The following is a 14,203-nucleotide window of genomic DNA, read 5'->3' as shown; positions in this document are numbered from 1 at the left end:
AGCGCAAAGGCCATGGGCTCAATCCTCAGTATGGAAATACCTACTTTTGATGAAGCGTAACAATATCAAAATATTAAGAATTGTTTGTTTAGGAAAAAGCACAATCCTATCATTCTGGAAATGAATTTTAAATTTTTCATCAAGCATCCTTTTGAGATGTAACACAGTCAGCCTCCGCTGAGGTAGGATTTTTAGGACATTCTGTGATTTGTGAGGCCAGCCATATTTTCAAGAACATTGAAGCACATGTTTTTGATGTATTTTAATACACAAAAAAATTGCTTCTTTTTGGCTAAGACCAAGTGTAATACACAAAAGACATTGCTTGGTGGTTGAATATCCACAAGTGCAAATCTGGGACAGATGAGCTAAGTTAGTTTAATTAAAGAGATCTGGTTTTCTTCCTGGTCCTGAAGCTGACAGCAAAATGTACCCATTAAGAGAAGTACTGCTCCCAGGGAGTTCTCCAGTTTGTCTTGTTGCTGTTCTCAGTCAGGGTGGTCTCCAGTGACAGCAGTTAACGAAATGAGGCTCTCACTTTTCGGCCCTTCAAAGGCTGAGGTGGACGATGGTTGCTCAGCAGAAAAGCTGCTGCTTCCCCCTCTGATGTACACAGGAGGCTGCGGAAATTGGCCAGCTGTGGAAAAAAAAGAGCAGAATTAGTTTCAGCATGGAAAGTCACACTAATGCCAATGAATCACATACAAAAATTAAGAAACTAATAGATTGCCTCTATCGGGAACTAAAAACATTGCAATGGAAATTGTCTAAGCTATGCCTTTTACATCATAAAGAATTCTTCGCTAATTCTCATTATACAAATACTTCCTGTTCCAAAATTAAATATATAAGCATTCTTTGTTCAAAAAGCAAAGTCACAAGAGGAGACCACATTTAGAATGTGGCTTCAAGAGCACACATCTAGAAATCAGAGAATGGATTTACATCCATACATGCAGCAGACACACACACATTCACATACCAGATATGTTTTACTACAAAAATGGGTGCAATAACACATGCTGTTTTAACCTGATTTTTCCACCATATATGTGGTAGGCATTTTTGCATGTCAATAAGCATAAATTTACATGACTATTTTTGACCGCTGAAAGGCTCTATTATAAATATATTGCTCTATTTGGTATTTGTTTTGGTTGTTTTGTTTTGATGAGGACAAATTAATAAATTATTAAGGATGACAGCCTCCATCTTCTAAACCTTTTTTGTCACCTCAAAGTCAAGCAAATTTAGACTAAGACACATCAATTAGGTTTCAATCACTATCATTTACCTGAGGACCAAAATATCTCTTGTACAGTATTAACCAGAATAGAAAGTAATGGAGACCGAGCCTGGTGGCACATACCTGTAATCGCAGCACTTGGGAGTCTGAGGCAGGAGGATGGCTGTGAGTTTGAGGCCAGCCTGAGCTCCACAGTGAGTTCAAGGTCAGCCTGAACTGCACAGTGAGACCTTGTCTCAAAAAACCGAGAGAGACAGAGAGAGAGAGAGAGAGAGAGAGAGAGAGAGAGAGAGAGAGAGAAAGGAGGTTCTTCATAATAAATGGCAATCATTTATAGCTATGCCCTATGAAGTTAGATTTATTCATCATAAATCAGCACCTGTATTTTCACAAGTGTTATTTTGCAGTGCCTTTTTAGACTGCAGACATGGAAAGGATGATACAATGATTACAGCTTACTATTACTCATGTTTCATTAGACCATAGCTAAAACCAGCTGAAACTTAAGGAAATCTCTGGTGAAGTCCAGTAGCAGAGGCTAATAAAATCTGATTTCTGGGAAGACATCTATCCTTCTACAGAGTATGATAAGCTAAGTCGCCGTGGAGAGGCCACTCCAGGTGGCTGTGCAGGAATGCTGAGTTGTACATCAGGGTGCTAGTCCATAGATCTCACCAACCACAACTTGTCTCCGTAGTTGATAACACAGAAGACCAGATTATGACTTTATTTTACACACACACACACACACACACACACACACACACACACACAGTTCAACTCCTCTGGACATTGATCAGTTTGGAACTGAATCTTAGTTCAGATCATTTTCTGACCAGCTTTCTCATTTGAGTGAGAGTCTCTAAACTTGTCCTGATTATTCATCAAACCTCTTCCCTTTAAGACTCTCCTAATTACTTGACTCAGCTGGGTAGGCCTGATACTGCCAACACCTACATAAGTCCTACTTCTTGCGACACCCGTGTCCTCCCTGACTGGTCCCTGTCAGTCATATCTCGTCACACAGGCACAGACTCATTCAGGCAGAAAATCTACCCCTCTGTCACTCAGGCTGGCACAGCATCCACAGGCTCCTGGCAGGAGTGTCCCAAGTTCAGTCTTGAGGTTGACGTAGGTAGGACTAGTTTTGCTGATTTCTTTGCCTCTAACATTGAAATTCTAATTTCCTTGTGGAATAACCCAGTAAGATGAAACATTTTTCCAAAGGTTCTGTAAATAATTTTTTGTTATGCTCAAGATCTATCATCTTGAATAGCATTCTGTTGCCTGCATACATTGAGTAATAACAAAAACAAGTTCTTTGACAGAACATAGTGCTCTAGGCACCACACTAAGTACTTTATATTACATTCTAATTATATCATTTAATCCTCAAAATAACCCTATCAGTAATGTACTATTAGCTCATTTGACACACAAAGATCTTAACGGACAGCTGAGAAGTTTCAATGAATACGTTGTCTGGAAAATAAGCCATGAACTAACTGCAAAAGCAAATTTCATTTCGATTTTCCTCATTTCCCCCTAATTTCTTTTAGTTGTAGAACAGTAAACACACACACAAATAAGGAGCAGCATAATAAACCAAATGGATCACTGAGCTTCACCTTCAACACACACCCAACTTTTCCATCCACGTTCCTACCCATTCTCACTGCCTCTTTTTCTGCCCAATCCAGATTACTTGGAAGCAAATTCTGAGCATCATGCATTTTAGCACAAACACTGCAAAATATATCTTTAAAATATATAACATTTTTAACATTTTAAGCACCCCAAATCTGTCAGCATGATTTCTGAACCTTATACCACCTGATTCCAACTAACCTTTCTAGATCTACTGTCACTTCCACATGCAGGTCCCACTTGGAGCCAGTTTTGTCCATGTTTATTACAGCATGATTCATGCTAAGGATATGAATTCAGCCTAGGTGCCTACCAACAGATGAATGGATAAAGCAAATGCAGTACATATGCACAATGGAGCATTACTCAACCATAAAAAAGAAAAAAATTATGTCATTTGCAGGAAACTGGATGGAACTGAAGATCATGTTAAGCCACTCAAAAAGACAGATACCATGGTGTTTTTTTTTCCTAATATGGGGAATCTAAAAAAAAAGACATTTAAGTAAAAGGAAGACTATTTGACAAGAGGAAGGGAGTGAATGAGAGAGCATAAAGAGAGTAATAGGGGGCATGGATATTATCAGAATACATTACATGCATGTATGAAAATGTCACAATGAAACCCAATATTCTGTAATATTAATATGGACTAATACATTTCTTTACAAGGAGAATAGAATTAAAGCCAAGTACTTTGCATGTTGATTTTCAGCAGTTGAGTAAAGCAATTCAGATGACTTAGAATAACCCAAAGAGACCTGGCAAGCAAAGCTAGGCTTCAAAAGAAAATGACAAGGGTTGGGGATTTAGCTCAGTGGTACGGCCGCATGCCTCGCAAGCGCAAGCTCCTGAGTTCAATCCCGGGTACCAAAAAAAAATGACAAGCTGGGTGTGGTAGTGCACGCCTGGAATCCCAGCACTTGGGAGGCTGACATAGGAGAATCACCACAAGTTCAAGGCCAACCTGGGGTACATAGTGAGTTCAGGGCCAGACTGAACTCCACACCGAGACCCTGTCTCAAAAAAAAAAAAAAAAGACAGATATATTATTAAAAGAATTATAAAATACTCTATCTGCTCATTGGTGTGGCAGTTAAATCAAGAATTTAATATTCACTGAGTTACTCCGAGGGAGAAAAATGGATTTGAATCAAGATAAAGAAAATATAGAATCTAATTTTCCCTTTAGGTCAAACAGTGACTTGGCAAGAAATAGCAATAGAAAATCCTAGGAAAAAAAATCTGGCACCATCTTACAAGGATTTATTCTTTACATCTAGGGACATTTAATGATGAAACTGGAAAATGAATAAAAATATTTCTCAGTGACCTGAAACAAGGGCTGCCAAAATTGAGATTAAACATTATCTTTTGCAAAGTAATTCTTTAAATCAGTGATATAAAATTTTCATTTTAATTTATTTAAAAAGCTAATTTTACTAATTTGCATGGAGGTTTTTTTTGTTGTTTGTTTGTTTGGTACCGAGGATGGTACTCGCGACCTTGTGCTTGCGAGGCAGGCAGTGGAACCACTAAGCTAAATCTCTGGCCCCCTAATTTGCATGTTTTTAAAATAAACTTTTTATTTTAGAAAAATTTTACATGTACAGAATTACTGCAGATATTACACATATTTGCCTCATCCCTCACATTCAGTTTCCCTATTATTCACATCCTACATTAGTATGGTATATTTTCCATAACTAATGAACCAATATTAATAGGCTATCATTATCTGAACTCCTTTTATTCAGATTTTTTTGTTTTTACCAAGTATTCTTCTGTTTCAAGTCCCAATGCAGGAAACATTACACTTAATAATCACATCTCCTTCAGCAATTCTTGATTGTGATAGTTTCTTAGACTTATCTTGCTTTTGATGAACAATGACAGTTTGAGGAGTCCTGATTAGGTATTTTATAGAATGCTCTTTGACTGGACTTTGTCTAATGTTTTTCTCATGGTAAGGCTGGGTTTGGATTTTTAAACACTCTTCTGATTTATTTTCAACTCTTAAAATCACCATAATATTACATTATGATAATTCAAATTATTACCAAAAATCTTTGAATCTGGTTAAAAATTAAAATGTCTAAAAGGCTTCCTGATACAAGGTATTTAAATTAATATTTCAAAGTGAATTACCAATTCCACTAGAGCTCTAAAATGAAGTTCTTTTTATATACATTCCTGCATAAAAACCACATTAATAATATTCATTCAAAGAGCCTTAAATAATACACAGTATTGGCAGAGGAGCAGAGCTGCCCCTAGCCCAGAGGAGGTGAAACTTCTGGGCCACTCTACCACCACCCCCAGTGCCGAGGAGCAGAGCTGCCCCCAGTGCAGAGGAGGTAAAATCGCCAGGCCTCCATACCACCACCACCAGCACAGAGGAGGTGAGCTGTGGGGGTACCAGCAGCACACACACACACACACACACACACACACACACACACACACACCCCTATCCCTGCCGTTGAAATGGGAAGACATGACAAAAAGTCTCAAAACCAGACTTCCAGATCACCTACAGCAACCCCAAAAGGGAAATGAGATGGAACACTCTGATACTCAACCACCCGGACTCCCAAAACTGGCAACAAAAGAGGATCTAGAAAAAATGAAATCAGAAATAATTTCTCACATATCAGCAGAGATTGTGCCCATAGCGAAAGACAATTAATAAAGCTAGAGAGGACACAGATAAAAAAATAGAGGAGCTGAGGAACATGATGGAAACCAACATAGGAAACGAATGGAATCCATAAAACACATGCAAACAGATTTCCAGGAGATTAAAAACTCCATTGAAAGTTCACGCAGCAGAATGAGCCAATGTGAGGGCAGAATTTCAGATATAGAAGATAGTATTGCAATTAGTGACCAGGAAAAGAAAAATTTCTTTAAAATAGTAAGGGACCACTGCCTGCCTCACAAGTGCAAGGACCCAAGTTTGATCCCTGGTACCAAAAAATAAAATAAAATAAAATAAAATAAAATAAAATAAAATAATAAGGGACCACAAGAAATCAATCTAGCAGCTGCTAGACGATGCAAAGAAGAATAACATAAGACTGATCAGAGTCAATGAAGAAATAGAAGAGTGCAGGTGACATAAAAAAACTGTTCACAGAACTGATGGCAAAAAACTTCCCAGCCAAGGAAAAGAACTTGACATACAGATAAGTGAGCCATATAGGACTCCAACTAGCCTTGATCAAAAAAAATCTACACATAAGCATATAATAGATAGATTCCAGAAACCCAAAAGAAGAACAAAATTCTAGAAGGAGCTAGAGAAAAGAAACAAATCACATACATAGGAAAGCCCACCAGAATTATAGCAGAATTCTCAACACAAACCCATAAGGCAAGAAGAGCTTGGAGTGATGCATTTCAAGCCCTAAAGGAAAACAGCCTCCAACCCAGATTGATGTACCCTGCAAAACTATCTTTCAAAATGGATGGAGAAAAAAGATACTTTCATGACAAAGAGGACATTAGGAACTTCATGAATACCAAACCAGCACTCCAAAAAATTTTAGACAATATCCTAGGAACAGACAATGAGGATCACAACCCCAGGAAGCACAGCAGAATGAATCCACCAGGCATGACAAGAAATTAAATGCAAAGGGGGAGAATCCAACAAAAAGAAAAGGTATGACAACGATAAGTCAATAGGTATCAGTTATAACCATTAATGTTAATGGTATTAATCCACCAATCAAAAGGAATAGGTTGGCAGAATGGGTCAAGAAGCAAGATCCAACAATATGCTGCACACAAGAAACACACTTGATTAAAAAAGAAACTCATATTTTGAAAGTAAAAGGGTAGAAAATAATACTCTATGTGATAGGAACCCAACAAAAAGCAGGAGTAGCTATCCTCTTTGCAGATAAGGAGGATTTCAAACCAACACTGATCAAGAGAGACAAAGAAGGACACTTCATCCTTGTAAAGGGAACAATACAAAAAGAAGAGATGACAATCATAAATATCCATGCACCAAACACTAGTGCACCCAACTATATAAAACTAATACTAACGGACATGATAAATTAAAAATACAATAGTAGTAGAAGACCTCAATACCACACTGTCAGAAATAGATGAACTAGACAAAAAAGAAGCAACTACATACTAGAACTCAATCAAACTCTTGAACAAATGAACTTAATAGATGCTTACAGAGTGTTCCACCTCACAAAATCAGAATACACATTCTTTTCAGGTGCTCATGGGTTGTTTTCCAAAATAGACCACATACTCACTCATAGAACATGTTTAAGTAAATGTAAAGGAATTGAAGTTATCCCCTGTATATTATCAGACCATAGTGTGATGAAATTGGAGATCAATAGCAAAAGAAACCGCAAAAATTTCATAAACACAGGGAAATTGAACAACACACTTCTGAATAATCAATGGGTCACCAAGGAAATTAAAAAAGAAATTAGACAGCTCCATCAAATAAATGACAATGACAATGCAGCACATCGGAATCTATGGGACACAATGAAAGCAGTCTTATGAGGGAAACTAATAGCAGTGAATACTCATAATAGGAAAACAGTGGGAGCCCAGTTAAACAACCTGATGCTGAACCTCAAGCTTCTAGAAAAAGAAGAGCAGGACAAAACCAAAGCTGATACAAGGGAGGAAATTATAAAGATTAGTGCAGAAATCAAAGCAATGGAGACTAAGAGAATGATACAAAAAAATCAATGAAACCAAGAGTTGGTTCTTCAAAAGAATAAACAAAATTGACAAACCCTTAGCCAACCTTATCAGAAAAAGGAAAGAAAAGGCCCAAATCCATGCAGTTAGGAATGAGAAGGATGAAATTACAACAGACCCAACAGAAATCCAGAGGGTCATCAATACCTACTTCAAGAACCTATACACCAATAAGATAGACAACACAGAAGAAATGGACAGATTCCTAGATAAGTATGAATTACCAAAGTTGAACAAAGAAGGCCTAAAAATTCTAAATGACCTAATATCAATCAATGAAATTGAAAACCTAATTAAAAACTTACCAACTAAGAAAAGCCCAAGTCCTGATGGCTTCACTGCTGAATTCTACAAGACATTTAGAGAGGAACTACTGCCACTACTGTGTAAAGTCTGTGAAAGGGAAGCAATACTCCCAAATTCATTCCTGGAAGCAAACATCACCTTGGTCCCCAAATCAGAGAAAGACCCAACTGAAAAATGAACTATAGGCCAATCTCACTCATGAACATAGATGCAAATATCCTTAATAAGATACTGGCAAATAGAATGCAGAAGTTCATCAAGAAGATCATACACCCTGACCAAATGGCATTCATCCCAGGGATGCAGGGATGGTTCAATATACACAAATCAATCAATGTAATATACTATATCAACAGAGCCAAGGACAAAAACCATATGATCATCTCAATAGATTCAGAAAACGCTTTGGACAAAATCCAACATGCATTTATGATAAAAACCCTACAAAAAATTGGAATAGATGGTCTCTACCTCAAACTGATAAAAGCCATCTATGAAAAACCAACAACTAATACCATACTAAATGTTCAAAAACTGAAATCCTTCACACTAAGCTCAGGAACAAGACAAGGATGTCCACTATCACCACTCTTGTTCAATATAGTTCTGGAAACATTAGCCACAGCAATTAGACAAGAGAAAGAAATAAAAGGAATAAAGATAGGAAATGAAGAAGTCAAATTGTCATTATTTGCAGATGACATGATACTCTATATAGAAGACCCCAAGAACTCCACCAAAAGTCTTCTAGACTTAATAACCAAATTCAGTCAAGTAGCTGGATACAAGGTCAACACACAAAAATCAATAGCTTTCCTCTACATGAACAACAGACTAACTGAGACAGAAATAGGGCACATAATTCCTTTCACAATAGCATCCAAGAAACTGAAATACCTAGGAATCAACCTAATAAAAGAAATCAAAGACCTCTCCTCTGAAAACTATAGCACTCTGAAAAGAGAGATCGAAGATGGTATCAGAAAATGGGAAGACATCCTTTGCTCCTGGGTAGGAAGAATCAACATAGTGCAAATGGCCATACTTCCAACACTGCTATATAGATTCAATGCAATCCCAATTGACATTCCAGCAGCATACTTCACAGACCTTGAGAAAATAATCCAAAATTTCACTTGGAACAAGAAGAGACCTAGAATAGCAAAAGCCATTCTAGGCAACAGAGACATGGCAGGAGGTATCACAACCCCCAAGTTGAAACTATACTACAAAGCTACTGTGATAAAAACAGCATAGAAACAGACCTGAGGACCAGTGGAAAAGATTAGAAGATGCAGAAACAACTCCAGACACATTCACCCACCTCTTCTTTGACAAAGGAGCCTAACACCCTCACTAGAGGAAAGATAGCCTCTTTAATACATGGTGCTGGAAAAATTGGGATTCAACTTGCCAAAGATTAAAACTAGACCTGTATCTCTCATCATGCACTAAACTAAAATCAAAATGGATTAAAGATCTAAATATTAAAACAGAAACCCTGAACCAGCTGGAACAGAGGTTAGGTAGAACTCTTGAACACATTGGTGTAGGAAAAGATTTTATGAACAAAACCTCAGTTGCCCGTGAACTAGCACAAACAATCAGAAAGTGAGGTCTCTTCTTATTAAAAAGCTTCTGCACAGCAAGAGTAACCACCAACAGTGTGAAGAAACAATCCACAATGTGGGAAAAAATCTTCACCTGCTCTTCCTCAGACAAAGGTCTACTATCTCGAATCTATAAAGAACTTTAAAAGATCAGACCTCCCAAATTTAAAGACACAATCTTAAAATGGGCATCTGAAATGAACAGATATTTCTCAGACAAAGAAGTAGAAATAGCAAAGAAACATATGAAAAAATGTTCAACATCACTGGTCATTGGAGAGATGCAAATGAAAACAATGCTGAGATTCTACCTCACCCCAGAAAGAATGGCTGCTATCATGAAATCAAACAATAACAAATGCTGACAGGGCTGTGGGGAAAGAGGAACCCTGCTCCACTGCTGGTGGGAGTGTAGACTGGTGCAACCACTATGGAAATCGGTATGGAGATACCTCAAAGAACTAGGACTGAAAGTTCCATTTGACCCAGCTATTCCCCTGCTGTCTATCTTCCCCAAAGAATTAAAAGAATCATACCACAGTGATATATGTGCACCCATGTTCACAGCAGCACAATTTATAATAGCTAAAACTTGGAAGCAGCCCAAATGCCCATCAACTGGAGACTGGAGAAAGAAAATGTGGCTTTTTTATAAAATGGAGTACTACTCAGCCATAAAAAATGAGAAATTTGAGACATTTATGGCTAAATGGATTCACATTGAGGTGATACTCTTAAGTGAAATAAGTAAGACAAACATGTGTAAATACCAAATAGTTTCTCTAGTGTGAGAAACTGAAAGTGTAAATAAGCACTAAAAGGTATAATATATAATGTGGAATAGGAAGAAAAGGGCCAAAGAGGAAGGGGAAGTAGGTGGGGTAGGGGAAAGGAAAGAAGGGAATGGAATTAATATGAGAAAATGAAAAAATGAAAAAAAGTGTTTGTAAATAGCAAGGGATAGATGGGTTGAAGGGAGGGCAGGGGAATGGGTGGGGAAACATAAGAACTAAGAGAGATTATGTAAAGGTGCAAATTTCCAATGATGAATGTCATTATATTGTACACCTAAAATGTATCAATAAAATTAATTTTAAAAAATACACACAGTAATGAATTCAAAGCTAGGTTGCTTATAATTCCTAAGCTTGCAAGGAGGTATTATTAATAAAGTTTATTTTATTCTTTTTAAAAAATTAAATAATACATTTTGACATATTCTCTTCCAAATCACTAGAGGATTGAATGAAAAATACAACAACAAAAACAGTTATTTTCCAAGTGGCTTTAAGGAATAAAGACACCCTTGAAATAGGAGGACAAACATCATTTCCTTATTACTAACTACTCTGATGTAATTAATATTTATTACTAATCTCTTTGATTTTAATAAAGAAATGTAAAAGTAAAAAGTTTAGCTTGTGAAGAGAGAAAAATAAGCTCTATTCATAAGCCACCGAAGCCGAGGCAGGTCATTTTTCTCATGATACAATGATGGAAAAAAAACACAGGAGTTTTAATGTCAGTAAAGCTCTAGATTCTACCCAGACTTTCATAGAACATTGTAATAAGAGCAATTTGAAATCCACCTGTAATCCTAAAGTTATGGCCAAAGGAAAGAAACGCCCAACAGAAAGCCAATGTGTTCACCCCAAGGAGAATTGTTGCCTGAAATGATCTTGGTAAAGGTGAACCAGTCTTTGTCTGATTGGGAGCAGGAAGGAGTACTTTATTAGTTGCAAAAATTATTAAACTATGTTACTGTTAAGATACTGCAGCACTGCCGGGGATTTAGCTCAGTGGTTCCGGTGCCTTCCTCGCAAGATACTGCAGCACTTAATTTAAGAACAGCAAAACCACACATGAAATGCATGAAGGATCACAGCAAACAGAACACATAAGCCAGTCACATAATTCAGAGCTTCAAGTAGAGTTTCTGGGTGCTAAAGACACCCTAAGTTTGACAGACTGCTTGACCTACTATGGTGCTCAGCAAGCAATCAACAGAAAAATTGAAGGGCTGGGGATGTAGCTCAGTGATCAAGTTCTTGACTAGCATGCACAAGACCCGGGCTTTAATCCATAGCACTGCAAAAAATTAATTAAAGAAGAATAATTGAGTAAATGTCTTCACAAGATGGGCACAGGTGGGCACCCCCAGAGACTCTTAGCAAATGCTTAAAAGCCCCTCAGGCAGCCCTTACAAAAGTTCTGCCAACCAAAGTCAAAAAACAATTTTGAAAGCAACATGACATCTACTCTCTTGAATTTTTAAATGCACACTGTGGCATCTTAAACTTAGCAGGCACACATGTTTCTGAACGTACTACACTTATTACTGTTCTCAAAGTTCACCTCAAGAAGCAGTCTAGGGACTGAGATCAGAAGGGAGAATGTCACCTTCTATGGGTGACCTCTCTCCTGATTTTCCAGCCTGCTTATATTTCAAGCCAAACAAAAGAAAATAAAAGCAAATGATTACATCATTCAAATGGTGTTTCACTCCCTTGGTTATATTTACGTACATTACATTTCTAAGAAGTGAGAAAGAAATCTTCTAATTAAGCAGAGATAATCGGTCAATAATCACAGAAGGTTAAATAAGAAAGCACAGAAAAATAATCTAATCCAACTGCCTACCTGACTAATGAAGGGAAAGCACAAGCTTCATAACATGGCAGAAATTGCACAAGGTTTTAAAAAATGATTCCAGAGAGCCAGGTGCGGTAACGCACGCCTGTAATCTCAGCCTGAACTACACAGCCAGACTCTGTCTCAAACAAAACAAAACAAAACAAAAAAATATTTGAGAGCTGGAGGTGTAGCTCAGCACTTGCCTAGCATGTGTGTAGCCTTAGGTTCAATCCCTAGCAAAACACACACACACACACACACACACACACACACACACACACTTCTATTCAGTTTCCCCTGAGTGAATCAAAATCAACTCGGAAGAAGAGACATACCTGTTGAGAGCTGATATTTATAGGCTGTTTTAAAACAATCCATGTGACACTCTCAAGAAGAGGTGGAACTGTCAGAGAACCAGGATATGTCCAGTATTCCCAGGATGAGGGAAGGAGAGATAATGGGTCAAAATTTGTGAATCGAGTTTGTTTCCCCTGAGAAAACAAAGAAAATTCCTACAAATTACAATGGGATAGCATTACACATGAAGAAAACCTACATCCGATGAAGTACAATGGAATTATATAGTATCTTCCTTTAGTGTATTAAAAATATCTGCCTTCATCTAAAAAATATGAAAGTACCGTATCATGTGGGTTTGTTTGAGATGCACAAGATTTGTTTTTATGTAGATGATCTTTACAATGTGTTATAATTAGGGCCAGGGATTTAGCTCAGCGGTTCTGCCACCTGCCTCGCAAGCACAAGGTCCCGAGTTCGATCCCCAGTACCAAAAAAAAAAAGTGTTACAATTAAAGACTTATTCTGCAAAACTCCAATGCCAGAAACTAATTTTGCATAAGTAGATTTATTAGTGACTATCTTAGATAATGTAAAACCCTTCATAATTTTTAGCAGATGATAATGTTACTTCTGTGTTTTTGGTCAAGTATGTTACAAACTTGTTTCAAAATAGGCAGCATATGCTACATGTAAGGTTCAATTCTTTAAAGGAAGATAAGAAAATTCAGGTATGAAGAAGGAAGATGTTAGCCATTAGCAAATAATAATTTATTTCACCTTTTCTTTAATAGAATCCAAAATGTCAGTAATCTTTTGCAGCTGGGGATTGTGTTCACCAGTCTAAAGACACAAAATTTTAAAAGAAATAGTTATATTGGCAAATCAAGTCTATAAAATTAATAAAGTTTTCCATTTCAATCAGTATTTTTAAATTATTTTCTAAAAACTCAAGTCAGGACAGCAGAGTGATTGTTCAGGACCAACGGTTTTCTTCTACCTAATAGCCTTATCTTGCCAGAAGAATTTGAACAAGATAATATTACAGGATTCCTGTACTGAACTTTCAGTTCTATTCCAAAACTGATGGTAACAGCTTAAAAATTAGTTAAGCTTTATGACTGTTCAAGATATAAGTAAACTTGAGAGAAACCTTCCTTAGGAAACTAACAAAATACCTGCAATATTAAGCAAGAGGTGACATTCAAACCCTGAATTCCAATTGATTATGGTGGTACCAAAAATGTGGTGGTAACCAAACATTAGATGAAAATATCTCTTACTTGCAGCCTAAAATGATTTGAGGTCCCAAATCAAAGGGATAAGTCCTCATAAGCAAATGCATCATATATAAAAATATGAATTTTTATATATCTTTTCTATATATTTATCTTATCTATATATTTTATATCTTATCTATATATTTTATATCTTATCTATATATTTTATATCTTATATAGATATATCTTATCTATATATTTATATATAGATAAAAATATGAATTTTTATATATATTTTCATCATCAGGGGTGTTCTGAATGTACCTGAGTTTTTATACTTTTCATGATGAAAGTATATTCTCTGGCCCCACCTGGTTCCTGCTGCCACCAACCAGCCTTGGTGGCCAAGGATAAGGATATTCCGCTGTTCATGACACTCCCTGCCTCTGCCCCATGCCTCACCCTGAGCCCCAGTTCCACAAATTGCAACATCA

At 37.0% G+C, this 14,203-nt stretch overlaps 1 protein-coding gene across 1 annotated transcript in view; it reads right to left on the bottom strand.

Moving 5' to 3' along the window:
* Nucleotides 1-247: 247 nt before the first annotated feature.
* Nucleotides 248-14,203, bottom strand: part of Ca13 (carbonic anhydrase 13) — a 28,542-nt gene continuing 14,586 nt past the window's right edge. Inside the window, exons 5-7 of the mRNA XM_004841988.4 lie at nucleotides 13,270-13,332; nucleotides 12,528-12,683; nucleotides 248-637 (exon numbers count right to left, since the gene is read on the bottom strand). Of these exons, the coding sequence (XP_004842045.1) occupies nucleotides 518-637; nucleotides 12,528-12,683; nucleotides 13,270-13,332 (339 nt within the window). The 3' untranslated portion in view covers nucleotides 248-517. The remainder of the gene's footprint in view (nucleotides 638-12,527; nucleotides 12,684-13,269; nucleotides 13,333-14,203) is intronic.

This window comes from Heterocephalus glaber, unplaced genomic scaffold (genome assembly GCF_053883595.1).
Source record: "Heterocephalus glaber isolate CG9 unplaced genomic scaffold, H.glaber_assembly_v1.0 deba00001553, whole genome shotgun sequence".
Lineage (NCBI taxonomy): Eukaryota > Metazoa > Chordata > Mammalia > Rodentia > Bathyergidae > Heterocephalus > Heterocephalus glaber.
Note: the sequence above shows the minus strand (reverse complement) of the source record. Positions and strands in the feature narration are given on the sequence as shown.